The sequence below is a fragment of the Pinus tabuliformis genome, chromosome 1_2 (genome assembly GCF_031772625.1).
Source record: "Pinus tabuliformis cultivar Carrire ecotype Pingquan chromosome 1_2, CPIR1, whole genome shotgun sequence".
In the NCBI taxonomy this organism is placed as follows: Eukaryota; Viridiplantae; Streptophyta; class Pinopsida; order Pinales; family Pinaceae; genus Pinus; species Pinus tabuliformis.
The window spans coordinates 445,355,786-445,383,202 of NC_142298.1; the positions used below are offsets into that span (position 1 = coordinate 445,355,786).

Sequence of the window (27,417 nt, forward strand, 5' to 3'; positions counted from 1 at the left end):
AAATCCTCTGAAAATTGAGAGATCCAAGGTTCAAATTCCCTAAATTGTGACACCCAAAAATTTTCTAATTTAATTTTAAATTAAAATCAAACCAAACATTCACAAGAGTTATTTTCATAACATATATGATATTGGAAAAATAATTTAATTTTAAAATTGCAATTAAACCAAACATTCACAACAATTATTTTCACTATAGAGATGATATTGAAAAAATAATTTAATTTTAAAGTTGCAATCAAACCAAACATTCACAACAATTACTTTCACAACAGATATGATATTTTTAGCCTGGTGAACATTAAAATAATTTTGATCAAACCAAACATTCACAACAATTACTTTTACGACAAATATGATATTAAAACATCAATTTAATTTTAAAGTTACAATTAAACCAAACATTCACCACAATTACTTTTACTTTCACTGTAATATTATATATAAAATAATTTACCAAGTTAAAAAAATACAATGCACATTACCTTAGGTATGTTTTAGGGTAAAAACTGAAAAAAAATTACATAAATTACTTAGATGAACGCCCCTATACAAATCTATATCTCTACCCGATCAGATGATATGATCTGTGGTTTGAAGGGGTTAAGAAAGTACCATGATGCGTTGAGGACATCAGTCTGGCTTTTTTTATACATGTAACTTCTTTTTCTCCAGGTCCCATGAGCTTTCGGATGTTGACATCACTTTGAATTCTTTGTCTCTCCCCTTTCACGTTGTCTGGGCACCTCACATGCATTTACTCAGAGATTATTCCTTGAAAATGTGGGAACTGGGAAAAATAATTTCAAGGTAAAGGAAGGGAATTGGATTCTTATCTTTTTCCCATGAGGGTCTCCTCTTTTACTTTTTTGGTGGGAGGGGAGTTGCTTAGCTTGCATTCTAACCTTTGGGAAAGGAAATGAATGTTAGGCTGTGAGGCCCACCGACAGGCTTTGTGTGGTTGGGGGCACCACATGTGGTAAGGTAAGGAGATGGTGAGTGATTGTTGTCTGTTGTCTCCTTGGGAAGATTTGGTAGGCTGAGACGTTAGAGAAGAAGAGTGTTAGTGATTCTTTGCTGTTGCTTTTAGCGGAGGATTGTTTTCTGTTCCTTGGAATTGTATTAATGTAGGGAAAGCCACTTTAAGGTGGGGGCGGTCAAACTTAGTGCAATATGTGTGTGAGAAGAACGTTTAGATGTTCAGTAAAAATGTAAATGATGGATTACTGTTGTAATAACAACAACTCACAGCTACTAAAACAAAACCCAAACAGATTAAGTAGTTATTAAGCAAATGGTGATGTGTCAATTTAAGTTGTTGATTATCCATCTTCTTGTTTCCTTCAGTCAATCATGACTCTGAGTTGGGAAAAAGAGTAAAACGAATAAATAAAGCAAGCTAATGGTAAGCTCTAGTTGGAATGTGAAGGACTTCAGCTGGAGATCTGGACTGTTGAGCTAACTGTCAATACAGAGAGCTCAACTCAGTACTGTCATCTAACTCAACAGGAAGAGTTATTTCAATTCCTCTCTGTAACTAAAAACAGATCTGATTACAGTGTGGTCCTCAACAATCTGTGCTTTTTGTTGTTGTTATTGTATGAATCAGAGTCAATCAAATCTGCTGAGATCTGATCTCTGTGTTTCCCTTGGTAATTCATAGCACCATGGATGCCAATGGGAATGGGAATGGTGTCAGCAACAATGGAACATTAAGTGAAGCAAGTGACGAGGGTGCTGGTCCTCAATGTGTGAAAGTTGCTGTGCACATCAGGCCTCTTATAAACTCGGAGCGCCTTCAGGGATGCAAGGACTGTATAACTGTTATTCCAGGCAAACCCCAAGTAAGTATAAATACTTGCATTTACTTCAAACATGGAGAATGCCTTTTTCTATAGGGTATAGCATACAAGATTCCAAACGCAAGCATATTATGGTAAAGGAGTATGTGAATTTAAACCAGAGGTCCAGATCCCCTTATGGGAAAATGTTATTCTTGGCTTGATGCATTTGGCTTTCAGTTTGACGATACATGGTAATTTACACACAAAAAAATAACAACGTGGCTCGCACTTGGGCTTGGGGTTGTGGCAAGTCGGTGTTGGTGCCAACAGTTGGGAAAGAGCTTAGTCTCCTGTAGTGATCAATTCACCGTGTTCCTCAGATACGCATCAGGCCCACATGGCTGTGGTAAACCAGATTGGGTATTTGGAATTTGGGTTCTTCTATGCCTTGGGAGTTCCTATCTGGACAATGCCTATTGATGAATGCTCTGTATATGTTAGTACTAGCAGGTCTCTTTGCCAAGTTCAGATTTACGAATAATGTAAATCAGAGCATTGATCGCATCGCGAATCTCACCATCTTTCCTTCCTAAAAGTGCAAGTTTGGACAAGTTTGCAAATGGCAGTTGCCAGCTCACAGTACAGAGTGCACTGCAGTTCCGTGTGATTACGACTGTGTATACTTGTCAAGTTCAATATTGACTTTGAACTGTATGGCTCTGGTGAATTGTCGGATCAATCACATAAGAATGTCCTTGTACCATGTTTCCGTTGTACACGAAGCAAGCTTTTGTTAACGATCCGGGTTTGGCTGTCGTCCAGAGGCTTCATCGTGAGAGTGAATTTAGATTGGGTGTAGTGTGAAAGGACCGTGAAAGAACCTTAAGTGAAATTGGAACCTGGAATGCGGAATATCCTTATTGCATCCTAAACAAGAATGCAATGATGATCTAAATACAGCAGTCATAGGATTTCCGGGGATCAGGTTCAAGGTACTTTAAGGTGAACTTCATTAGACAATTCATATGACTGTAGGAACGGGTTCAATTTACCAGACGCATCCTGTATTTCTTGAATAAGAAATACACCACCACCTTTTATATTTTGGTCTTGACTCTTTACTACAGCAAGTGTCGGTCTTCTAAAATATTCCTGTAGATTTAACAATGAATATGCGATCCGCGTATCATGGAATCCTATTCTTTCTGGGGAATCAGAGAAGCTGAACTCGCTGAAGTAATACTTTGGCATTTGATATTTCCTGTTTCACCCCCATTCTTTATCTAGCTCGAAAGTCTAATTGGGAGGGTGTTCATTTAAACCGTGTTATTGCAAATAAAACATCAGCTGCTATATCTTGATTCTTCAGTGAAGCAAGGTTAGCTGTCTGCACTTTCTGCCCTTCTGATCACGATTTTCTTTCCTCAGAAACAGGGAAAGCCTTCTACACGATTGCACACACATGTTACTAAACTTGAGCAACGTTTCAGAGGGGATAAATGCTGTTTTGAATGGAAAGTAGAACCAGAAAGGGAAATTTAGATTAGTAGCGTATGCCCTAAGAAACCCAAATAGTAAATAGTACCTTGAATTTAATCCCAAATAGCCAAGAACAATATCAGCTTTGACTGTCTCGGAGCCGTTACCTTCTGTAACGGTGGTTATACATTGATAAGAAAAGGTTGTAACGAACAATTTAAAACCCAGGAGGAGTCCTTCCTACTATGATCTCGGAGAACAAGGCTGTTTTATCCAAGGTATGTAAATAGCCTAATAGTGGATAGTGCCCCTGTGGCATAAGAAACACGTGGGCAAACTAAATAAGAGTTTCTATGTTGATCGATTTGGATATGGCAAAAGCTTATGACTAGGTAAATTGGAATTTTCTTTTACCACTTTTAAGAGTTTTGGGTAACGTAATGGATTAATTAGGTTAAATGATGGTGACTTCCCCCTACATTTCGGTTTGATAAATAGCTTCCCTATACGTTTTTTCAATATTTGAGAATATCAATGCAGGGATGCCCATTATCATCTAGTCTCTAACTCATCGTAGCAAAAGCTCTAGGTAGAGCACAAAAAAGGCCAAAAGTAAACGGTTGAATTTTAAATCTAGATTCTATGAATCTATAGTGAACTTCCAACTTAAGAAACCCGATTCACCTTCCATCATGGGAAATGTTCATAGGCCGAAGAATTTTGAGGATCTTAAAAACTTATTTGAAGAATCCATGAGATGAATATGCAACGTCTGTGCAAAATGTTTCTAACATAATAAAAATATAGGAATTGGCAAATTTTGAAATTTCAAAGGGAATCTTTCATCCATCCTTTAAGTACTTCGTTGTCCTCTTCTCATCTGATTTTCTAATAATATCAAATTGGAATGACATGATATAAGCTCAAAGCAATACCATAAAGCTAGAGATACAGTGGCTAACTTTATCTATAAGTCTGGACTTGATAAAATAAGTCCTCTGCAATTGCCATCTTTCAATGCTCAATCTGGCTGTTTCTCCTAATAAACCTCTCCAATAAAAATTATGAGATATTTCTTATGGAATGGAATAAAGGAAGATCATACATATCCCCTTTACAGTTGGCCTATCAAGGGAGAAAGGAGCAAGGGAAAGAATTCTGAACTTTCTTGTGGATCCGTAAGAGCATATTTGTATTGTTGAATGGTGACACATCACTTAAGTAAATTTAATTATTCAGGTTTTCTATCAGAATTATTAAAAAACTTGCACAGTGTGAGAAGCAAAATAAACCAATACCATGGGCTGCTACTACCTATAGTAAACCCATTATTGACTGATCAAAGTTAATGTCAAAGGTTAACCGAATAGGGATAGGCATACCTGAGGCGGGATCGTATAACTCCCTCCACTTGAATCTTCTACATATTGCCTTGCCTCACTCAACTTCATGCTGTTTGTTTTCATCCTTTGGTTTTGTAGCTTTTCTTTGACTTTTTACATCTTCTCCCCCCTCGTGACTTTTGCATTGGAGATCTTTCTCCCCTTCTGCCTTACCATCCCCACTTAAGTCCAATTGCATTCTTATGTGTGGATGTCCCTGTTTCCATTCCATATTCAAGTTCGTAATTTATTCTCTCTTTATCGGTGAGACATACATCTTCATCCTTTTGCTTGTCAACTCTGCTCTTATTTTCAATTTGGACTTTCTATGAGTCCACTTGGTATGACTTATCCATCAAATGAAAAATTATAAGTTAGTATTTCCTCTAGAACAAGTTTTCCATCTTGTGTCTTGAAAATAATGAAGGAAATCAGGTTCTACACAATGCCCTGCTTGCAGCTCGAAAGCCACCCTTGTACTCATAGTGTCTTCTTGGTGCGTTCTATCTCCACTCTCTATGCATGCTGCCCCCTTTCTTTACGATGTTCCTATTACGCAAGCAATCCTCTTCAACCATGGCATCCTTGTCATGGTGGTTGTCCTTCATAATCAAGGTGTTCACTTTGACTAGGTTGTCCCTTTTGACCATGCCATCCTCCATAGCTGGGCCATACTATCACAGTTACAAAACTTAGGTTGATGGAAAAAATAGGTAAGGATGAAGAATAAGAGTTTGAATCAGTCTCTACAAAAACTTTTTGAAAACTTGGATAATACCAAAATAAAAAATGCTAGCATTTCAATTGGGTGAAACTCATACTTAAGTTCTCAACTGAGCTGTGATCACTTGAGGGACAAACTTGCAATTGGCAATTAAACTCATCAACAACAAGTTTGCATTGCCATTGTATTAACTCAGCCCATTTACAGGCTAATCCAGTTTTGACTTATGATTGTGAATCAAACCCAACAAGTTTTGTAACACTACATACTATGCACCTAGTTAGTTTTGTGACCCCTACCAACCTCTCTCATTAGTTTGTCCTCCTCACTTTGATCCTCTCACTTCTTAACATCCTTGTGATGTAGGATGTTGTCATCACCTTTGATGTTGGACTTCTTGGAATGTTGTCAACTTCCTGTTCAAATTGTCTTTGCAGTAGTTTACTCATTTCTCTCATCCTTGGATGTCTTCATAGGTCGCCTTGTGTTCAAGTAGGATATCCTTGCCTTGATTTTCTCACTAAGATCCTTCCATGCAAAGCACTCTTTGGAGTAGAGAGATGGCCTTATTGTTTAGCCCCCTTGCACCCTTTGACATTGGATACATGCTTTGCAAACCCCCCTTGGATAGTTTCATTTTGGTTCTCATTGTCTTCATGTTGAAACCAACCACCATATCACCCCAAGAGATAGGATCTACTAGTTATGTGATCGTCATGAGTCTGAGATGGAGGAGCACTTCATCTTCAAGTGCCATATCTACTACGAGATTGAAGGATGTTTTTTTTTGTCTTTTTGGGGATTCTTAGAACTCTGTATGCACTTTCTTCTACTTCCAAGTTCCTAGTCAAGATACCTTTGGCACTGTAAATGGGGAGGCCTTTGGACTTGGATCTTGTTCGTTTTGCCCACCCCAACCGAGACTAAACCTCATTCGATAGATTACAACTTTCTCCAGTAGATAAAGGTACCAAGAGATAGGTAGATAGTGGCACTACATCGACTATTAGATCGGTGAGAGTCGAGACCCTAGGAGTCCTTTTGTGCTTGACCAACAAGACCCTTATGGACTTTTCGCCTCAAATCCTAGGATAGATCATGTTGTACCAATAGCTAGGATACCTCCCCTGAACCTCGGCCATGGGTTACAACACGCTGGGAAGGAGACCTACCTCAAACTAGATCTTCTAGATCTTTGACATCATCTAATTAAACATCTATCAGGAGTTTCTTTCCTACGACCTTGGATGGTAGGAGAGATTGTCTCAGGGAGGGTTGATCGTCCCCTAGGCAAGCCATCCTACTTGATAGTGTTGATATTTTTATTTAGTTCTCTTCATAACTTGCACATATCTCTGCTATTGATTTATTTCCCTATTCCATGCTTTGAGGTTGTAGACTTTAGGTCTTTTACAACATAGGCTAGTTTTGTTTATATATTGTTTTTCTAGGAGTGACTTTTGTGCTTCCACTTTGTATCTCACATTATTGTACCTAGCAATCCCATTGACCCATTGATAGTCATTTCTTGGACATTAATAAAATTATTTATCTTATATTATCTCTCCTGGCCTTTGTTCTATGGTTACTAGTCTCTAGAGCTAGAGAGAAATCGCCTCCTCTTGGTCACTTTTCTTCATGCATCTATTGAGGTTCAATCTGGAGAACAAGTCCATCATCAATCTTACCAATCATTCATCATTCACATTTGCCAAGACATTCTACACTACAACCTCCTCCTCACAAGGGGTTGCAACTATTTTTGATGTGCTCCAATTCATAATCAGTTCTAAACATTGCAGCCTTTTCTAAACTTCCTCCTTGGCCTGAAATTTATAGAACCCTATCCAAAAATGCAATTAACAATCAGAATGAAGAAGTTAAACATCATTGCCATATACTTGAATGATTTTCACATTCTCTATCGATGGTTGATGCCTCCTAATCTACTCAAAGTCAGGTGCAAAAAGTCTTGGCTGAGGTAGGTGCCATTGCCCTCAAAACATTAGTACTTCACATTGTGCTTAGAGCAAAAAGAGGTCAGGTGTATACAGCGAGAAGTGAAAAAATCAATTAACTTGGTCATGGACTGACACAATCATAGGTGGTGGTGCTCCTAAATTTTAACTTGGAAATTCAGGTACTTGATATATTGAGTATCCATAGGAAATATGATCTGCACATGAAGAAGAGAATTAGCTTATGACCAAGAGTTGCTTTTTCCATTGGGGTAAATGCTATTGATTGTCGTACTTGCTTTAGAATGGCTGTTAGTGTCATTTGAGAAGTGCCACTCTCATCATTGAAGGGTTACTGTATATTAGGGTTAATAAATGTAGGTGCTAAATATGAGGCATCCTTTTTAGGAAATGAAAGAAGTTGCTATTCGATTAGAACTATATGGTTGGAGGCTCCTTCCCATGACCAATTGAGTCAATGGATATGTAATTCTCCGTTACACTTGATGGATATGGGCTCAACTGATGCAGTTAGTAATGGTGACACTGAACATTGTATGGATTGGACTCTGGAGAGCATGAGGAAACTTAGATCCCTTGAGGATGTTTTAGTGTGAAGGAAAAAAGACCGGTGGTTCTATGATTTGCAATGGGAATCTCTTTCTGCTTTTGTCTCATAGCTGTTGGAACATTGCCACCATGTTATGCCTTAGTTTATGCTGAAGTTTTTCATGCTTTGATGATGCTCATGCAACTCATGGACGACTAGATAGGCCAAGTTATATGTGATTTCTCCTTGATACATTTCTTTAGAGTGTTCTCATGGATACGTTGCTTGTGAGCCATTATGATGTGAAGTATATGTGATTTCTCCTTGATACATTTCTTTAGAGTGTTATCAAGGATGCGTTGTTTGTGAGCCATTATGATGTGAAGAAGATTTGACATGAATAACCTAAATTTAATAAATAAAATGGGTGAAAGTATAAACACAGGAAAATGTTTCACTTTTTGATTGGTTCTGTTGTCACCTCAGTTGCTACTTTTGAATGCTGTTCAAGTTCTTCAACTGTCAGTGTTCTTTCTCGTAGAGGTTGAGTTGATTTTTCTTCAGCACCTTATGCCAATATTTTTCTAGCCCTGGCAGTGTTTCCACTGACAAGAAATAATGAGATTACAAGCCTTTGAAATAGTGATGTTGTAGGTGATGAGGGAGCATGTTTATCCAACAGAGACAACATTCTAGAAGTCACTGTGGATAGGTATTTTCTGCCTATGGTTGCTGGACATGAAATGGAGTTTTAGTGCCAACATTGGCATGTTGTGAGTGGGGCAGCTGATCGTGCTAAATAGGGTTGATTTCCGAAAAGGGCAGCTGTTCTTACAATTTCAAACACTAGAGAAATCCAGGGGATAATTGGAGATAGATGCATTAGCACAGAAGACAATCTCATATAGAAACAAACCCCACTCAAAATTTAATAGAAAGTTGTAGCAGGAAGTGTGCAAGAAAGTTCAAATAAGCTAGTAGAATTTGGATGTGACAAAGATGCAACTGTGTAAATGGTGAGAAGGAATGCTTAGCAGATCCTACATCATAAATAAAATTTATCACAGCATATACAGCAAATTACAAAATGCTCAGCAAAACCAACAGTGCGGAGAATGTCAGCAACAAAATGAACCTTTAAGTTCAGAATCAAGTTTCAATACCGACTGGTGTGCAGAGGTGGATTACACACATCAAATCCTAGGAGGAACAAATTGCCGAGAAAATCTTACAAAAGAAGTGAAACCCCTTAGTGTAAGAATTTGTTCCTTTGAGACTAAAATATGAATACAATATGATATTACTCAGTATCGAAAAGTTGAAAATACAAGTAGGCTGGATGGGCTTCTATATAGATAGAGGACATGAATATCTCTCATTGGCACTTTATGTAACTTCCATGACACTAGTCCTCCTATCTCATGGGAGTTACAGGTAGAAGAGCATGATTACGATCTCCCTTGGGAGTGAAAGTTACACAAGTAATGAGTAAGTGAGAATTACATTCTTATGTGGACACATAAGGATAGAATCCACATAAGATGGAGTGATTCCCATGTGGTAGGTGATGTGTACTGCAATATGAATTAATCTACAAATGTAATATAATACTAAATCAGCACAATATGAAATACTCTAGGACCTAATATTTTTTATTATCATGGTGGATTCATCATATCTTCTTTTTAACTGATTCTATCACTGCAGTTATCTTTGTTGTCTGTCTAATTGTCTTCTATTTAATATATTGTTTTGTTTGTTTCACCGTTATTCCCTTAGCCCTTATCCTCTTTATCTTTCTACATCTTCTTTTTGGCTGTGTGAGTTGTTGTGGGTTTAATCTTTTTTGATCATATCCCATTTTGTTGATAAGATGGAAGAGGTTTAGGCTGAATCCTATTTCTTTGTTGTTTTTCTCTTTTTCTGTTTTTAATTGAAATACAGGCAAGATATTTATGATTCTTCAACCAGATTCTTTGGTGCAATTGGATGTTTTAAGGGGCATCCTGGCTATCTACCCTATACCAACACTGTATTACAACTGTTTCTCCATGCTTTTCTCTATGAGGTTGCACAAAATTGTGACTCTCTTTATAATGGATTTATGCAAGCTGGTATTAGGACCTTCATAATATTGTGTCCTATTATTCAAAGGAAAAGGGCTTCGAAAAGGATAATTTAATCCTTCGTCGAGGGACATTATATATACTTCATGGATTAGATACTCAAGGTTGGGTTGTAATAACTGCCCTATCTTTCCTTTAGATCGTTTGCCTTTGACCAATGCTAAATAATTTGAGTATGTTTTTGACACATGGTCTACATGTTATCAAAATGAGTATAAAAAAAAGCGTAGCAGACTTACAGACAGGCTTAACCATGTCCTCCCTCAATTATTATCTATTTCAGAAGTGTTTTCTAGTTTTCCTAAATTTTGGAAACCGTTCCTAGTTTTTTTTTGCTTTAATTTATTGGGACGAATGCCTCATACATTGGAGACAGTAAATCTTATTCATTATTATTTGTCATGGGACTTCTGTGTTTGTATTCAAGCTAGCTAATGAAACTCTCCTGGTGTGTTGTCTACAGTGCTCTGAAACTGATTCCCAAAGTCTTCATTTTCAGACAACCTGTTTCATGCTAAATATGTTTTTCTCAAGGAAATATCTTTGTCTAATTTCTTAAAAGTTCCCTGATGCATATTTCTTCTTCATTAATTATTTCACGTATTTAGCTTCAACAACTAGAAGTCCATGTCTTTGCTTAAATATTAGCTCATGTGCTTCTTAACCTCAGTAGAGTGGAATATTTATCTGTAATATTTATTTGGTACTGCTTGATTTTGCAGGTACAAATTGGTTCTCATTCATTTACATTTGATCATGTGTATGGTAGCACTGGGTCTCCTTCATCAAACATCTTTGAAGAATGTGTTGCTCCACTTGTTGATGGTCTGTTCCATGGCTATAATGCTACGGTTCTTGCATATGGACAGGTGTGCACTATCATGTTATTCACTCTGTTTCATTGGTTGAGTTACTTTGCAGTTTTTATTTTATTATTTTATTTTCTTTATCTTAGTTTTGTTCAGAGAGGTATGAAGTGAACAAAGTTTATAGAAGAATTCAATGATAACAGTATGCTTCTTGGTTGCAACTTCCTGGGTTGATTCATGATTGTTGATCTTTACATCTTCTTGTAGACTGGTTCTGGTAAGACATATACCATGGGCACCGGCTATGGTGAGGGTGGTGAGATAGGAATTATTCCTCAGGTTATGGAGACGATATTCAAGAAGATTGAAAGCCTAAAGCATCAAGCAGAATTTCAGATAAGGGTTTCCTTCATCGAGGTCTGTTGTTTACACCTTATCATAGTTTCTTTCCATTTCTGTTTGCTATGGGTCTTTACTAATCCTATTCAGTTCTTTTATCCTTTTCCCTTTGTTTCTTTTGTTTCTGGTTATGCAGATCTTTCTATGGCTTAATACCAATTGCTTGGCATAGGCCAGTCTAAAGAGAATACAAGTTTCTTTGATAGCTTTGAATTACCTTTACTCTGCCATCCTATATGTTCTGTGAGTTCATTGTTGTGATAGATACGTATCACTATTGGTTAAGCAGAGCCTTAATTCCCAAGCAAGTCTATAATTTAAAATTTTTAATATAGTTTGATTTATAATTAAGTCCACTACTAGCCAAAAAATGGCCATTGGGACTATAAAAAATACAAGTGGTGATAGTGCCAATCTTTGTAAGCACTGAAAGGAAATAAAATAGTACAAGGAGAATGCCAAAATTTAAATAACTAACATCAAACCATAGTGGGCCCAAAAGAACAAAATGGGGGAGGGTTTGATGGGTGCCAAAGAAGAGTGTTGGCTTGATTTAAGACGAGGGTCCACCCTCCACAAGGGTTTCCAACAAAGAGGATGTTGTAGCCTGCACTAGTGCTATTGGAACTGGATGGGAACCAGTCAAACCGGCTGGTCAGACTGGCTCTATACCATTTCAGGTCCAAATGCAGCATGATACCAGAAATGGCCAGTTCCGTAATGAACTGGCTGGTTTCAGATGGCAAGTGGACCCAATACCTTCTCCCCAGCCCCCCCACCCCACCCCACCACGAAAGAAGTAAAACTAGACCCCTACCATTGCTATTTAATGATGTCTCAACGTCCATTTGTCTCACACCCTTCACATAATTGATTTGGAGTTTTGAGCTGAGTGTTCATCTCCATTTGGCATCATTATTTTTGCTAGTTTGGAGTGAACTAATTTTCAAAAGCTTGCAATTCGGATCTTGAGCTAGACATGCAGTGCTTTTGGTTGTGAACACAGTTAGAGTGTTATTGAGCGTATACAGAACACCAAGTTCATCTTTGCCTTCAATTTGGAATTTTGATTTCACAGGGCTTTCCATAATGCTGCAGCAACACATCAAGAGTTTCAAGATTGTTTGGTTTTTCCAGTTCATGATGAAGATCTTGGGTTTCAATATGCATTTAATCCTATGATAACACACACACACACGCTATAAAAGGAGTAAGTAAATTTATTACTGTCCAATTGATGACCACAAAAGTAGGTCAATGGGACTTAAGAAAAGTACAATTTGTTAAAATTGACAACTAGGGCCAAACTCCACATGGGTCATCTTATAAATGACAGCTGATATTTTTCTTGGATTCCTCTCTCCGAGACATGTAGGATTGATCTAAAGATCATCCGATTCCGACATGTACAAATGAAGTTATGAATTTATTTTGATTATGGACAAACTGTCAAGGTCGGCCAGCAAACTTATGTAGGCTTAGAAGCCCAACAGTCACGTCTATTCATCCTCAAAGTTTGCTATAAATACATGATGCCTTAGCCTCATTTGGACACACTCATCTTCACACCTCTTTCTCTCTCTCCTCATTGATTGAGTACGGATTTCTGGGCCTCTCTCTCTCCGCACGTTCGAAATTTCAGGAGCGAAATTTCAGGGGACCGAATTTCTGGATAGTTTGACCAAAGCATTGACTAGCATGCATTGACCTCCTTTCACTGCGTTTTTGTGAGGGTTATCTCTGTTTGGGCAGGCCGCATTTCTGGGCACAAAAATCGAGGCTAAACGTTGACTTCGACCAACGTTGACTGCAGCTAGGGCTGACCGCAGGTGGGCTGTTTGACCAGATTTTGACTCGGCTGTTTTTGGGCTGTATTAAGGGTTGATTCATCTTGCTGTTTGGAGGGTGAAGTTGACTGAAGTTGACCAATTAGTTGAGGGTCAAATCTACCCTATTGACTAACGTTGACTTTTTTGGTTAGGGCTTTTTTGCTGCTGTTATAAATGATCAGATTTGTAAAGTGTACTATCTCTCTATGTTGAACTATTGAAGACTGAAAGAAGATTTAATGAAGGGTTTCCCCACATTGGGGTTTGTCCTTCGCTAGTGCCACATCTTGTGTCCTCTTGTCTTGGCTTGTTTTCTACTGTTTATGTTTATGTTCTATCTACATTTTACTATCATGTTGATGTGATTGCTAATTTGAATATTGATACAAGGCTAATAAAAAAATTGAAATAAAATTGCTCTAAAGCATAGAACATACCATTGTTGCCTAAAATTAACATAATCAGTATGCCTACACTGTGGGAGTGCAAGCGCATCTCCTAAATTTTTTTAAAATTAACATACAGAGAGAAAGAAACTAGTGGTAGTGTGTGACACACCCCCTCCTAATTCCCACCAAAACACAGGTTCGAAGGAGGCGTTCACTACGCTGACCCGAGATCCAATGTAGTGTTATGGAAATGGGGTCTAAAATTTTTGATCCTTTCAACTAACTTAGAACTTCAATTAGATATCATCGTTACGTTAGTCTCATCAAGACGATTCCGGTGATATAAAATTTACTTCAAAGTTCAAACCAACCTTCAGATCAAGAGATATGATCATTTGAATTTCTGATGAATAAGAAAGCTCCACATCATCAACCTTTGCACGTGGCACCCACATGGTTATCTTGGTCAGCCACTTGAACACCACTTGGCAATGGCATATTAGCTGCCAACTCGATCATAGCATGGGTCTTCCTATTTAAATGCGCATATATATATATATATTTGTGTTTGGTTGACAAAATGTTAATTGTCGGTTGCATTCCTGTCTCCCGGACTTTGTTACCCGATCCCTCTCTACTTTGTGCTCTTGCGAATTACTCTAGGCACGACCCTTTTGGGCTGACCTGTCCCGTGGGTTTACCCCACGCCAATGCAACAATGGTCGGGCTCACGTGGAGGCCACAGTGTCCCAAGCATGCGTCATCCTGCTCTTCTCATACACGTGCCTTACTTCGAATTGTTGAGAACTAGCCTTCGTGCTTACGTGTTCCGTTGGGCCACTCATCCATGTTGCTCACACCTCCACATGACCAACAACTCTTTTGCATAAATTGCTCCAATGACCTCGCCTCTTCCATAATTGCCCAGCGTTGAGTGAACCCAACTCTCCCTTAAGTGCTATGCCTTGCCACCTCTAGGATACGAATTTTAGGACAAAAAAATTCCCGTTAATTGTTGTGATCCTTCCTGTTCAAGTGGGCCCAACCCAAACTCCCTAACGTTGCGTAAGCCTTCCGCTTGGGAGTTTGCTCTTCCAACGACCAATGCACGGGCTCCAACTCATCCCGACCGCTTCCATGTCGACAACTCCGCTAGGTCATCTCGGTCCTCGTTAGCCTAGACATCCCTTTGGTGCTTTTGTTTAGGCTTCCAGGGTTGTGACCTTCTGAGATATGTCATCCGATGCTTCCTCTCCTTTATTGATTTCTATCGTTTATTTACAACCATTGATCATATGAGCTCCTGCTCTTGGTCATGTGTTGCGATTGTTTGGCTAACAACCTAGCTTCTAAGCCAAGCATTGCGCGACTGGATGAACTCCTCCAAGATCATGGATAAGGTTAAAACACTGGGGTTATGAGATAAGGCTACAAGATAAGACCTCTGCGGGTTTTGCACCATGAACCATCTGCGAAAGATTATGAGCATGGCTCGGCCATGATGGTTTTGCAAATAATTGGACCTGCACGAGAATCCAACCATCGCTATTAAAGTGTTATGAAGCACACATTGGTGCTATCCCTCCTAAGCTTTCCGTAGGGTTACCCCTCCTAGGTTCTGAGTAGTTGAAATACAAAACATAGTCCTGGGACTTGTCCATTCAGACCATTGTTTTAAAAACGGCCGAGTCGATTCCGACTTCGACTCGGCCAAGTCAGACCGAGCTAATGCCTGGCTGAAACAGAATGACTGGCCGGGTTATTACCGAGCTAGTCATTGACTCGGTCGACTCGGTAACAATTCGGTCAACTCGGTAATGACTTGGCCGGCTCAGCTCTTTGACAAAAATCTTGAAGCACATTTGTCAAAAGTTGTTCCGCCTCCTACATATCAATGGTTGGGTTGTTGTTTATTGCATATTTAAAGCCCTAAAGTAATCTATCACTGTGAGAAAGTTTTGAAAATTAGAAGGCCGAAGTATGGTTATCCTAGTGGCATGAATTAGAAAACTAAAACAATGCATTGAGCCATACAATGTTTTTAAAAAGGAAAACGTTTTGGTAATGGACTAATAAATACATATTCACCTTTGATTGTTCTGGAGCTTGACTAGAATTAAATCAAGGGTTTTGAGACTTCATTAGGGGCAGAGAATTGGTATTATTATTGTTGTAGTCTAGTGATTGTCCTTCGGCTGAGGCAAAAAAGAATCCTGGCATTGGTGGCTAAATATGAACTTTGTATTGGACAGTGCACTGGGTGCTGTTTTGATATAATGGATATATTCATGAACCTATTTTGATCATATGTTGTCTTTTATCTATATTCTAAAGCTTTGTGTTTGGAAACATGAATGAAAATCTTTAAAATTATGTTTTTTTTTAATGAAAAAATAAATATTTAATGTATTTTTTATAACGACCGAGTCATTGAAATCAAACCGGCCGAGTCGATACAGAGTTAGAGTTGGAGTTGGAGTTGACCCTCAGCCGTTTTTGAGTCGGAGTCGACCCTCGGCCGTTTCCGAGTCGGAGTCGGAGTTTTAAAACATTGATTCAGACCAAGGGATTATCCATTCAGTCTCTCAGAGGTCCACAGTCCCTCTAATCTTAATGGTTTGCGGGAAACACATCGATGTCGTTTTAGAGATCTACAGGTCTCTTGTATGGAACAAATAAGCATAACAACACTTATAAAGGCCACTAGGAACATACTTTGCCCCAAGAGGTTTACAGGGAAATCAACATTCTAGCGGGAAACACGCTATCCCCCTTTCCGGCTCAATCACAAGCATAGACCATGCCTTTAAGCACACGCCTAACATTATGACAGGCCTATAGGCTTCCCATTCAGGATGATTCAATGTTAGAGCATAAATCACATCGCCGGTCAGTAAATAAACATGGTTACAGGCTTGAAGCCACATAGTGAATATCCAATGCTCATGCCACATACCATGGAGTCATTCAGAGCATACAACAATTACACAAACAGTCATATAAATATATCCCTACATAAAGAATTCATTAGTGAAACTCTTTAGCAGCAAGTCATACATGCATCGCCATTCTAATCATAGAAAACCAAGAATTATTCTTGCAGTGAATACAACACTAATGTAACAATTTAGCATGAACTTAATAACCAGAAAATGCATTTACAAACACTTATCTGGAATTAATAATATAGTTGGCAATTGAGATTGGGACAACAACTCTCCACCCAACCATAGACAGTTGTAGCCAAACCTTACTTGCGACTGTCACCCCCGAGCCGAATTCCAAAGCTTGAGGTGAGGTGATTTTGAGTGTTTTTAGCCAGCCAACACAGTTGAGAGAAGATGTTTGAAGGCCACTACTCCCTTCATCCACTAGCTAGCTCATTATGACTGACATTGTTCAGACATACATACAGTCATGCCAACACTTCACAATGCAGAGAACTACAACACACTTTCAGGAGAAGAGAGTCCACTATCAGGAAGATTCATCAGTGGCTAAGCTGTTAATGGGTAAGGAATTCACTTTTCCAGGTGGTTCCTCAGTGAGTTAAGCACCAAAACTTTAGCCCCAAGGCAACTCTTGATGGTTCTTCAACCTTCACAACACCTGGTTGATTCTTCCCCTAGTTTAACAAATTCATCAATCCAAAGGCTTCTAACGGATTATTCAGCCTTACAGGCAAGCCATGCTCTTTTAAACAATTCACACAACAAGCTTCACTCAGAAGATTCCTTAGCTGGTGCTCCACTTCCTGGAGTTGATTTCCTGCTAGAGACCACTTGATCTCTCTTTCAGCGCTGTGTTCTCATATGCACAATCGCTATGAACATTGTTGATTTGGGGTAGCATCGAATGTGCTCTAGCCATGAAAATAGGTGGAGAGGCTAAAGCACATGAGATCTCCAAGACCCAGAAATGGTTTGGGCAAATTCTACTCGATTAAAGAGATATTAAAATAATTAATATTTTGTAATGGAGTTTCTAAGTCTAAACTTAGGAAAAATAAAATATTAATGGGTATTAATATAAAACTGGGTTAGAAGGTTCTAAAGGACATGGATCAAGCCAAATCTAATCTTAGCTGTTGATTAGAGATGTAATCTCGGCCGTTGAAGGACCAACAGAAAAAGTATAAGAGGAGGCTTGAGGGTCAGTTGGAGAACACAACAGAGTGATCAATCATTCGATTTTCTAGAGCAGGGTTTGCTAAGAGAAATCGAATTAGTGATCAGAGTTGCAACGAGGGGCAGTGAGTACGATGTAGAGAGGCAGTGATAGTGCCGGAAGACCAGCGCAGAAGCAGAGAGGCAGACACAGAGCCAGAGGGAGCCATGTAGGGGTTAGCAGGGACTGCACAGAGGTTCGAAGGGCCAGTGTCATCCACACAGAGGCTGCAGGAGTGATGCAGAGAGACAGAGAGGCTGCGCAGAGCCTCAGAAGGATGGCGCAGAGGGTTTTAGGCTGATGCAAATGCCAGGAAGGCTGACACTGAGCTTCAGATTATGCTGGAGAGGGTTTCATGGGGCAGACTTTCCGAATATCTGCTTCTGAATAGAGAGGTATTATTGCCGGGTTATTTTTCTCTATGGGGTGAGCCAGTTTGGCACCCAGTTGTACTCAAGGAAAAACTGCATAATAATAAAACCCTTAGAACTGCTGCACCGGTTTTCCCAAGTTGGGTTTTTTCGGGGATGATTGTCCAAAAATAAAGGTGTCACTTGTGTGTTTGTCTATTTCTTTCAACTGTTGATCTGTAGATGGTTGAGACTATATTGTGTTTATTTGGATAAATAACTTGTTAGTAATTAAACAAGTAGGCGAAATAAACCAGAGAATACAGATAAAATTTCTAATGGGTAATACTTAGAAATTTTAACAAACATTACATTTTTGTTGCTAATACTCCCTGGCTTGTACACGTGTGAGAGTAAGAGGGAGCATGTCTTCCTCGAATGACTCTCGTCACCTCACGGATTAACTGCGTTTGTTCTCCCCAGAAGTCGCACATCCATCACGTCCTGACAACGCAACCCATGCTGCACTTAATTTTGTCCTTTTCTTTGCTTGTTGTTTGAGCCAAAGGACACTTGGACCAGTCCTTCCTCCTTTAGTTACATTCAATGCACAATCAACATATTAAATGCCTTTCAGCCAACCAAGACTAATATTTAAAGATAACCAAGCAATCTCCTACCTCAAGTTTTTTAAGATTTGTCGAATTTTGAAGCTCAAGGTTGAAGTTCGGTAACCTTGTGACCTAGTTCCAATCTTTGGCCTTTAAATCTTTGATCATATGTTTATCCATAGGTATTCTTCTTTATGGAGATATGAAAGCAAAACAGTTTGGAACAAAAAGGGTTGAAAGATATGGTCTATGATTAGTACAACGTTAGATTGAGGGACAACCAAATGTTGAACAAGATCCCTGAATCAAGCACTATAGTCTTGGATGATATTGATCCCTCACTAAGAAAGAAGAAATAATTTTACTGTCCATGAGGCTAAAGATAGCCTATGGGACATATTGCTTCTTCATCTGCTTGAAGTATTCAGCCCTTTTTCTGTGAAGCTTCACAATAAATGCTCCCAGCTTCTCGACAAACCCCTCGCTAAATAGATTATCCCAACAGCTAGCAGCCAGCATATCTGCATAACTTTCCCTGTTGTCTTTGAAGACCTCACATTCTAAAATGAAATGTTTTTCTGTTTCCACTTTTCTAGAAGAACAAAAAATGCATACTCTTTCCTCCCACACTTTGTTTGGCCTTTTCCAGCGCCCTGTTTCACAACGTAGTTGATGAGAATTAGTCCTTAACTGAGCAATAAAAAATTTGGCTCTCCAAGAGATATTGGCCTCTATGTATGCTTTTGGTTGATGACTATGAGTGGAATTAAACACTTCAATAAAGTACTTTTTCTTTCTTCCTAGCTTCTTATCCCAAGGACGCTTGTGGAACTTATCCATAGTGAAAGCTTTTATCTCTTTGCTGTTTATGGGACACATGTTCAAGCAAATACCCCATTTACTAAACCATTTGTTATTTTGCTGCATCCAATTTTTTTTATTTTTTGGCACATTCTGTCATTAAAGACAACCTTAGGGCATCTACCCTCTTCCATTTGCTCATTTTTTTTAAATACCTTATGACTCGCACCATAGCAATTGCTTCAATAGGAGCAGCTCCTGTTTCACTTAACAAGATAGCACAAGGAATTGCACTTTTAATCTTGAATTTGTTTGTAATCAAACGCTTATGATTTTTCTCAATTTGTCTCCACTGCATGTCGGATGTACTGCTGGCCCATAGCTCACAACCATAGAGAATCATCGGAATCACTAGAAGCCCAAAAAGAGTTTGAGTGGTTTTCTAGTCCCATAACTCTGCCTCTCTACACCTATTTTGAAAAACATAAGATGCTTTCCAACCGCCAAAGTTCTTTTCTTTCTACAACCATCCCAGCTTAGATTTTTGTTAAAGTCAATTCCGAGGTATTTGTGGCCTGCAACTTCTTCCAGAATGTTGCTTTCAAAGTAGAACTTATGCTGGTTATATTTTCTTTTCTTAGAGAAAACCACTACTTTCGTTTCGCCGATATTGACTTGCATCCCCACACTTCCACAAAAATGCTCAAGGGATAGTAAGTGCTCTTTCAAACCAAGAGGCGATTTAGCAATCAGAATAAGGTCATCTGCATACAAAAGAAGCCTTATAACAAACTTGCCTTATGAAGTGGGTTGTGGAGACTCAACCAACAACATTTGACAATGAAGGATTATCTTGGATGGACATTGACCCACCTCCATGACAAAGACCTTTAGACCCAGGGGAATTGAGTCAAAATCCCATTCCCGAGTCTACTCATGTTGAGGATGAGGATGAGGATTATTTTGTCATATGATTAGATTGTAGAGTCTAGTGTCTAGATTATAGTTATTAATTTTTACTATGCTTATTTTTGGACTCTAGAGTCTAGAGGCCATTTACAACATCTTTTATTTATGTGTTTTGGTTTTTAGACACCTGGTGCTATTTTAGTTATATGTACCCTTGCTATATGCATGAGAAAACTTTGCATATTTGTGTCTAATTGTTTCGATTCACATGGATCTACATGAACATACATACATATATATATATATATATTATATATATTGGATCAATTGGTTAGGTCACTGGTCTGCACTGCCATTTTCAATCCCTTGTCAGAGGGAAGATCGCACCGAAACTGCTTTGCAAGACATAAGGGGCATGCAATGCTCAAGAAATATGATGGACACAACAATGATGTGATCCATTCATCAAACCATCCATCTACTTAACAAACTGTTCATTCCAAATTAGTTCTGCAACCACAACGTACTCTACTTGTTCATAGAAAAACAATCATAACTAAGCAATGAACATCAAACCATATTGAGGATATGCAACATACCCTGAATAAGTGAAATCATCCATATACTCAAATTTCAACAGTAAATAATGAAGGAGGGCTTTGATTTTATTAACCTCAATCAACAATTATCTCCTAATTAGAACACATCATCTTTCAGGTCTCTGGCCACAACCATAAACATCAACAAGTTACAACAATCATAATACCATTAACAATAACATCAACCTTGAGCAACAACACTAGCTAACCCCAAAACAGGCTAAAGCCTTTCCATTAAAATTTATATTTGCAGAAGGGAAGACTAACTCAGAAACACTAGATAGTTAGCCCACTGCTTGTGTCAATAATGCAGACTACTAACTACCTCCTCAGAATCTGGATCGTGAGCATTGATCATCTTGACTATTTCCAATGATCCTCCAAAATGGGTGGTATGATCTTCAGTGATCTCTCCGGCTTTTGCATTGGCACCACTATATGTTGAATTCCTGCTAAGGGCTCAACAAGCCCCAGCCACACTTGTTGACTTGTCCCGAGTCAAATCTGCTATACACTAGATTTGGCTCTGTCAATGTTTGTATCTACAACTACAAAAGAAGCAAGCTCTGGTACCTCAGTGATAGCTTGCACCCTAAAAGTTTCCAACTACTCCATTTGGTCAGTTAATCTGTTGAGGAGAAGCTTGCATCCAGCAATGAAATTTTGGGCCGGATGTGGACCCATTTGTTCTGGCCAATTTTGTTTCAACACACCCTTTTCTTTATCTGCATGCAAACTACAAATCCAACTGATGCAACTCTTTGAATTGTTCCTAAGAAAGGGGCCTCAACTGGTTCAACTGTGTCTTGCAGCATTGGCAAAGGTAAGGATTTGAACAGCTCAATTGGTGATCTCTCTGGCTGTTGAGATAGTGTCACTGTATCTTGAATTCCCACTAAGGGCCCAACAAGAAGCAGAAAACCAGCATTGCATTTCGTTTGGTGTTCATACTCTTTGAACTATTGCTTTAAGTAAACAAATTATTAAAATTATTTCAGAAAGAGTAAAGCCCATACTCTAACTTTTGATGCCATTCTTTTATTTTACTATCAGCTTTTGTATTGGCTTACAACAAAGGTTGTGGCTTTTAATTTTTTTCATATAGTCTGATTTCAAAGCAAGCTGTGAAGTAGCGTATATTACATTTGGTTTTGATAATACGTTGATTTTAGGAAAGGCTAGTCCATGTGCTGAGTTGAAGTTTAGGGAACTGCTTTATGGCATGATTGCAGAGTTTGATCATGTCAGGGTTAGGTGCTAAACCAAAAGCTTCTGATTTGCATATTAAACACTTCTGTTTTCCTGTTTATTATCTCTAGTAAGTGCACTGGGTTTCATCCAGCCCTTTATTTTTAACTTCTTAGGATCTGTTTTATTTGAATCCTGGTCAAATGGAAGCCAGGTTTCAGTTGGAATTTTTCTTCCCAAGCATGTGTGCTTATTTTTGGCTCCAATCAGTCTGCATACTGGTTTCTTATTATTGGTTACAAAACAGGGAGACTAATTGCTGATGATGTGGCCATGATTGACTTTTGTGTGCATGAAGATTCTGAAAGAAGAAGTACATGACTTGCTTGATCCTAATCCTCCTTCTGCAACAAAGCCAGAAATAATGAATAGTCCCAATGGAAAGTCAACAGTCCCTGGAAGGTCACCTATACAAATTCGGGAGAATTCAAATGGGGTTATAACACTTGCTGGTTCAACAGAGATTGATGTTAGCACTCAGAAAGAAATGGCTGCATGTCTAGCACAGGGGTCATCATCTCGAGCAACTGGAAGCACAAACATGAATTTGCACTCCAGGTTGGCATTCTATTGCCTCAGTTGTTTCTTTTTTATTTATCACCTATGTGTACGATGTGATAAACTTAATTAGGTTTAACTGTTTTTGAGAGCTAGTTTTTGCACTGATGAAAATTAATCAGGTTATTGCTTTTTGAATGCTAGTTCATACCATTTTGGTCTATGCTACATATAAGTCATGACCATGAACCTTTCTTTTATGATTAAGATTGTAAATGACAAGACTTGAAAAGATGGAACTAAGTACATAAACAGATATGAGGGACCATTTCACAAGAAGATATTGCTTAGCTTAAAGGAAGATTCTTCAAATTGACCGAAAGCAGCCCATAGTGTTACATGCTTTACTCTGCGATATGAACCTCATGATTGATTTATGTACGTTTTGAGTGGATGTCAGATGCAAGCACCTTTCATGGGCCATAAAGTCTATTTAGTATCTAACTATTATCCTTATTTGTTGTAAATAACCAACGAGAGGAAATTCTGTTAACTTCTTGTAGGCTATCATATGCATCAAATTATTAAATTGCTGAAAATTTAATATGCAGAGATGGATCTTGTAAATTATAAAGCTGACATGCATGCTATGTTTTAAAAAATATGAAATGACTAGCAACAATTGTAACTTAAGTTTAGCAGACTAACCAAATCCACAAATCCACAAGTTTGTTTGATAATGACGATTTTAGTGCAACATATTGTATTGCTTTTTTAAAGGTTGAAAAAAGCTGGTTCTTGCTAAAGCATGTTGATCTTATTCTGTCTCCATACAGTTTTGTATGGCCAGAAAGGATTTCCGTGGGATGAGGGATGTCAGAAAAGAAATCAACAATCTGCCAGAAAATTAAACAGCTATATAAGTTTATAACCCAAAAGGGGAAGCAATATTGAAATGTAAATAGTGATTCATAGAGGAAGAACCTTATAAGTTTATGTCCACAATAAAATCTTATTTAGCATCCTTGAGAGAAGTGGATGTCCAGGATAGCTTGTGTCAAGTCTTGTTCAATCTTGTGGATATCCACTCCAAGTTCCTTTCAAATATAAAGTATGGTATACCCAAAAATAAAATCAAACAACTCTCTACTTACAAATATTCAACGCGTTTCTCAAATTATCGTGGACCAATTTATGCTCTAAGGAGAAAAATCAAGCTTGTTGAGAACTTGAGACATGGTAGAGATTTTGGTTTTGGCAACATATCATGTTTCAAATCATTTTCTCACTCTTCAGGTTGGATGGGAATTCTCTTCCTAGAAAAGGTATCTTCATGTGGTCAAGTCTTTGGGATAGTGAGAGGAGGAGATTGTTGTTCTTGGAGGGATCTTGCTCAAAATCACATTATTTATAAGAAATAGAAAAATATGATTACAGAGATCGTTTCAGTCATTGAACCAGGTGGCAGAATTGTAAGTGGCCTTAAACTATTCAGAACCATGCTGTAAAGAAAGACTCCGGCTGAATTACAAACCCATTTATAAGGATGATACCTGTGCTATGTATGGGTGGATTAGACGAAGTTAACAAATTGTAGATAAGGCAAAGCATGGATGGAAATTAAATAATATAGAAGAGAGATGGCTCAATAGGATTGACACTATTTGGAAGGCTCCTTTTGCATGCCTTGCCATGGAAACGATTACTAGCTAGATCAGGTCTTGCTGATGGATGTTCTATGTGGTGTGGAAAAAGAGAAGATTGAAACATATCTTTTGGGATTGCGGTTTTGCCAGATTTCTTTGTGAGGAAATGTCATCAACTTCTCTGTCTTATTTCTCTAGCTCCTCTACGTTGGAGGGCAATTCTTCTTGGAGATTCAATTTTATTTTCAGAAATTTATCACCCCTTCTGGTCGCTGTTCTTGGAGACTCAATTCTGTTTTCAGAAATTTATTACCCCTTCTGGTCGCTGCTCTTGGAGACTCAATTTTATTTTCAGAAATTTATCACCCCTTCTGGTCGCTGCTTAGACTGACCACTCTTTCCTTTCCCCAGATAAATTGCTGTGAATATGCCCTTTGAAGGGAGCAAGAATTTATATGGGAATTTTGTGGTCCATAGGTTAATGCATGAATTTGTGATTCAAGTAGCTGCTAAAGTTTGTATCAAAAAGTACGTTAGAGATTTGAATTTTGAACTATGGTTTCCAATATGATATGTTGGTTCCAAAGTTACCAAACTCGTCTAGAAGAATCTCTTGGCAAGGTCAAAGAGTAATAGTTGACTTGAACTACAGAAAAACTCAGGAGTGGACTTGGGAATTAAAAAGAAGATTAAACTTTAGAAAAAAACAGAGATTTTTCATTAATCTGATAGTTTAAGATGTACATACAACATGAGTTTTCAATAATTACTTGTTAGATGATACTACATTCGAACACCATGAATTTTAGACAATTAAAAAGTCTGCTAGTTGTCTGCTATGAAATTGAGTCCAGAAAAACAAGCGAATGTGTTCTCTTCTGTCTTTTATAGACAGACATTGGAGCCAGACTTGCATGACCCATGAGTCAACTGTCAAACTCACCACCTCAATCTGACTCGCATTTGACATGAAAGTCTGATTCATACTCGTGAGACAGAATCACATGAATGGTTTGGGGTTGTCAGACTTAAAGGCTCTGATTTGACTCAATTTTATCAAAGAGCGGAGTCAAAATCGACAGACCACTTGGGCTCTGATGAGTTTGGTAACATTGCGTGACTACTCTAGCATGAGAAGGAACTTAGGAAGATTGAGTAAAGTACTTGATCTTATTTTTTTTGCAAAAAAGAAACTACTAAAATCATTCGACTTCACAAGAAAAATAGGACACATCAAGGACAATGAGTTTCCCAAAGGTTCGTTATGACCCTGCATAAAACGATACATATAAATGGTGTAGTAAATTGCATCTTCAACATTATAGAAGACAACCTTAACTTGGAGAAAGGAATAAATATTTTCAAGAAGGAAAAGGAAATTGTAACTAGTAATAAAAGATAAAGTACATCAAATTAAAAAAAGTTCACCTACAATAACTGTAGGCCACCGCCTTTTGACAAATGGAGGGGAGGCCTGCACTATTTACAACAAATTGGCATGTGGGGTGACCTTTCCGTAAAGGTGGACACACTACTATTTATAGGCAAAACAACTACCATTTTTCCAATCATTTTCATTCATTTCCTCTCTTTTATAGTAGATTTCTTCTCCTTTATTTAAGAGATCCAAAATTCATGAGGAATTTCAAGCTGCAAATTTGTATGGTTATAATTTTGTTACATGAAGTTTGAACTATTCATATGACCCATGATTTTAGAGTCTCGTGATAAGATCTACACATTGGTGTGAACAGAGTTGAATTTAGTTTCATTACTGCATTCTATTGAGATACCTCTTCATCTTGACGCCTTTACTCTTGATATACAGCGGGGGTCTAGACTCTAGAGCTTATGTTGCTTATTGTCTTCTACAAGTTGCTAGCTAAAGTTCTATCTAATCGGATCAAATCTATAATTGCAAGGATTATTCAACATGAGAAAATAGGTTTTATTAAATGCTAATTCATAGTGGGTAATTATTATAGCCATGAAAGAAATGAATGGGCAAGGGAGACCGTACATAAGGTTATTTTCTCAGAATATTGACCCCCACAAAGCCTATGACAGATTTGACTGGAATTTCATCCTTGAATGCTCTCTTTGTTGGGAATTGGGAACTTTTTTCATTGAGCTGTGAGAACTCTTTTCTTGAATGCCTCCATCAGGGTTTGTATTAATGGCTAACTGTCACAGGCAAATTCCACTTTAACGGTCTATCAGGCAAGGTTGCCATCTTGCCTTATATTTATATTGTATTGCTGTAGATGCATTAATATATCTTCTTGACCCTGTTTGAGTGCAAGGAGAAATGCAGGGCAAATTGCCAAGCAAAACACGCAACAGAAAACTCAAATCCTTGCTTGCCTCAGCTAAATCAAGGAAACGGCTAAGCTAAGCCAGAAAACCTTGCTGATTCAACCAAATCAATGCAGAGGGATCATGTCTTAGTCAATCTACATGGAGACTGCCCACAAAATCAGGCATTTCTTATTGTCCCCAATCGGATCAGAGTTACGAGTCTTCTCTGTGACCTGCAGCTCCAACAAAGATCGGGATTAATGCATGCTGTGCTAGCAATTTCCCCTTTTTTTTAATTCATTGCTATTAATCCTCCATGAGAATCGTCAAACTAACCTCTTGCAAAAACCATGGATGAAATGTGCAAAAGTTTGCCCTCCAAGAATGTCAACAGCAATGTACGTGAGAGCACCAAAAGTATAAATGTGGATAATAAAATAATAAAAATGGGAAGTCGAACCCTTTTCCCCTTTCTAATCCTTAAGGAGGCTTGCCGTGCCACTTGTCACACACACCTTTTTTTTCCTTAACAGTCAATTGCCGGGCTTTACTTTATTATATCTCAATTGTTTTGCTCTATTTTATTAATATTTCACGGGCTTTTGTCCCTTTAATAAACTCACCGCCATAAAGTCCTTTTCTGAAATAAGTTAAAATGATGGAGCCTTCACCAATGAGCTTCCAGATTTCGGCCTTGATTGATATTTTCAGAAAGATGTAGATTTTCTCGAGGTTAGAGCCGAAGCTGACATTCTAGCTCTCCTTGACTATGGAGGGAGGGGTAACTTGTATGCTCATGCTTTGGCTCCATGAGGTATAATTGTCGATGCATTCTCTTTATATATATAGGTTTAATATTGA

At 38.3% G+C, this 27,417-nt stretch overlaps 1 protein-coding gene and 1 long non-coding RNA gene across 2 annotated transcripts in view; one reads left to right on the plus strand and one right to left on the minus strand.

The window, feature by feature from the left end:
- Positions 1-1,302: 1,302 nt before the first annotated feature.
- LOC149206273 (kinesin-like protein KIN-4A) overlaps positions 1,303-27,417 on the plus strand; it is a 95,874-nt gene continuing 69,759 nt past the window's right edge. Inside the window, 4 exon segments of the mRNA XM_089395382.1 lie at positions 1,303-1,844; positions 10,726-10,872; positions 11,080-11,229; positions 22,413-22,672. Coding sequence (XP_089251508.1) covers positions 1,668-1,844; positions 10,726-10,872; positions 11,080-11,229; positions 22,413-22,672 — 734 coding nt within the window. The 5' untranslated portion in view covers positions 1,303-1,667.
- LOC149206274 (uncharacterized) lies at positions 26,651-27,184 on the minus strand. The gene is made up of 2 exons (XR_016252538.1): positions 26,893-27,184; positions 26,651-26,789 (listed from the first exon to the last, which is right to left on the minus strand). It is a non-coding gene; the product is annotated as an uncharacterized LOC149206274 (long non-coding RNA).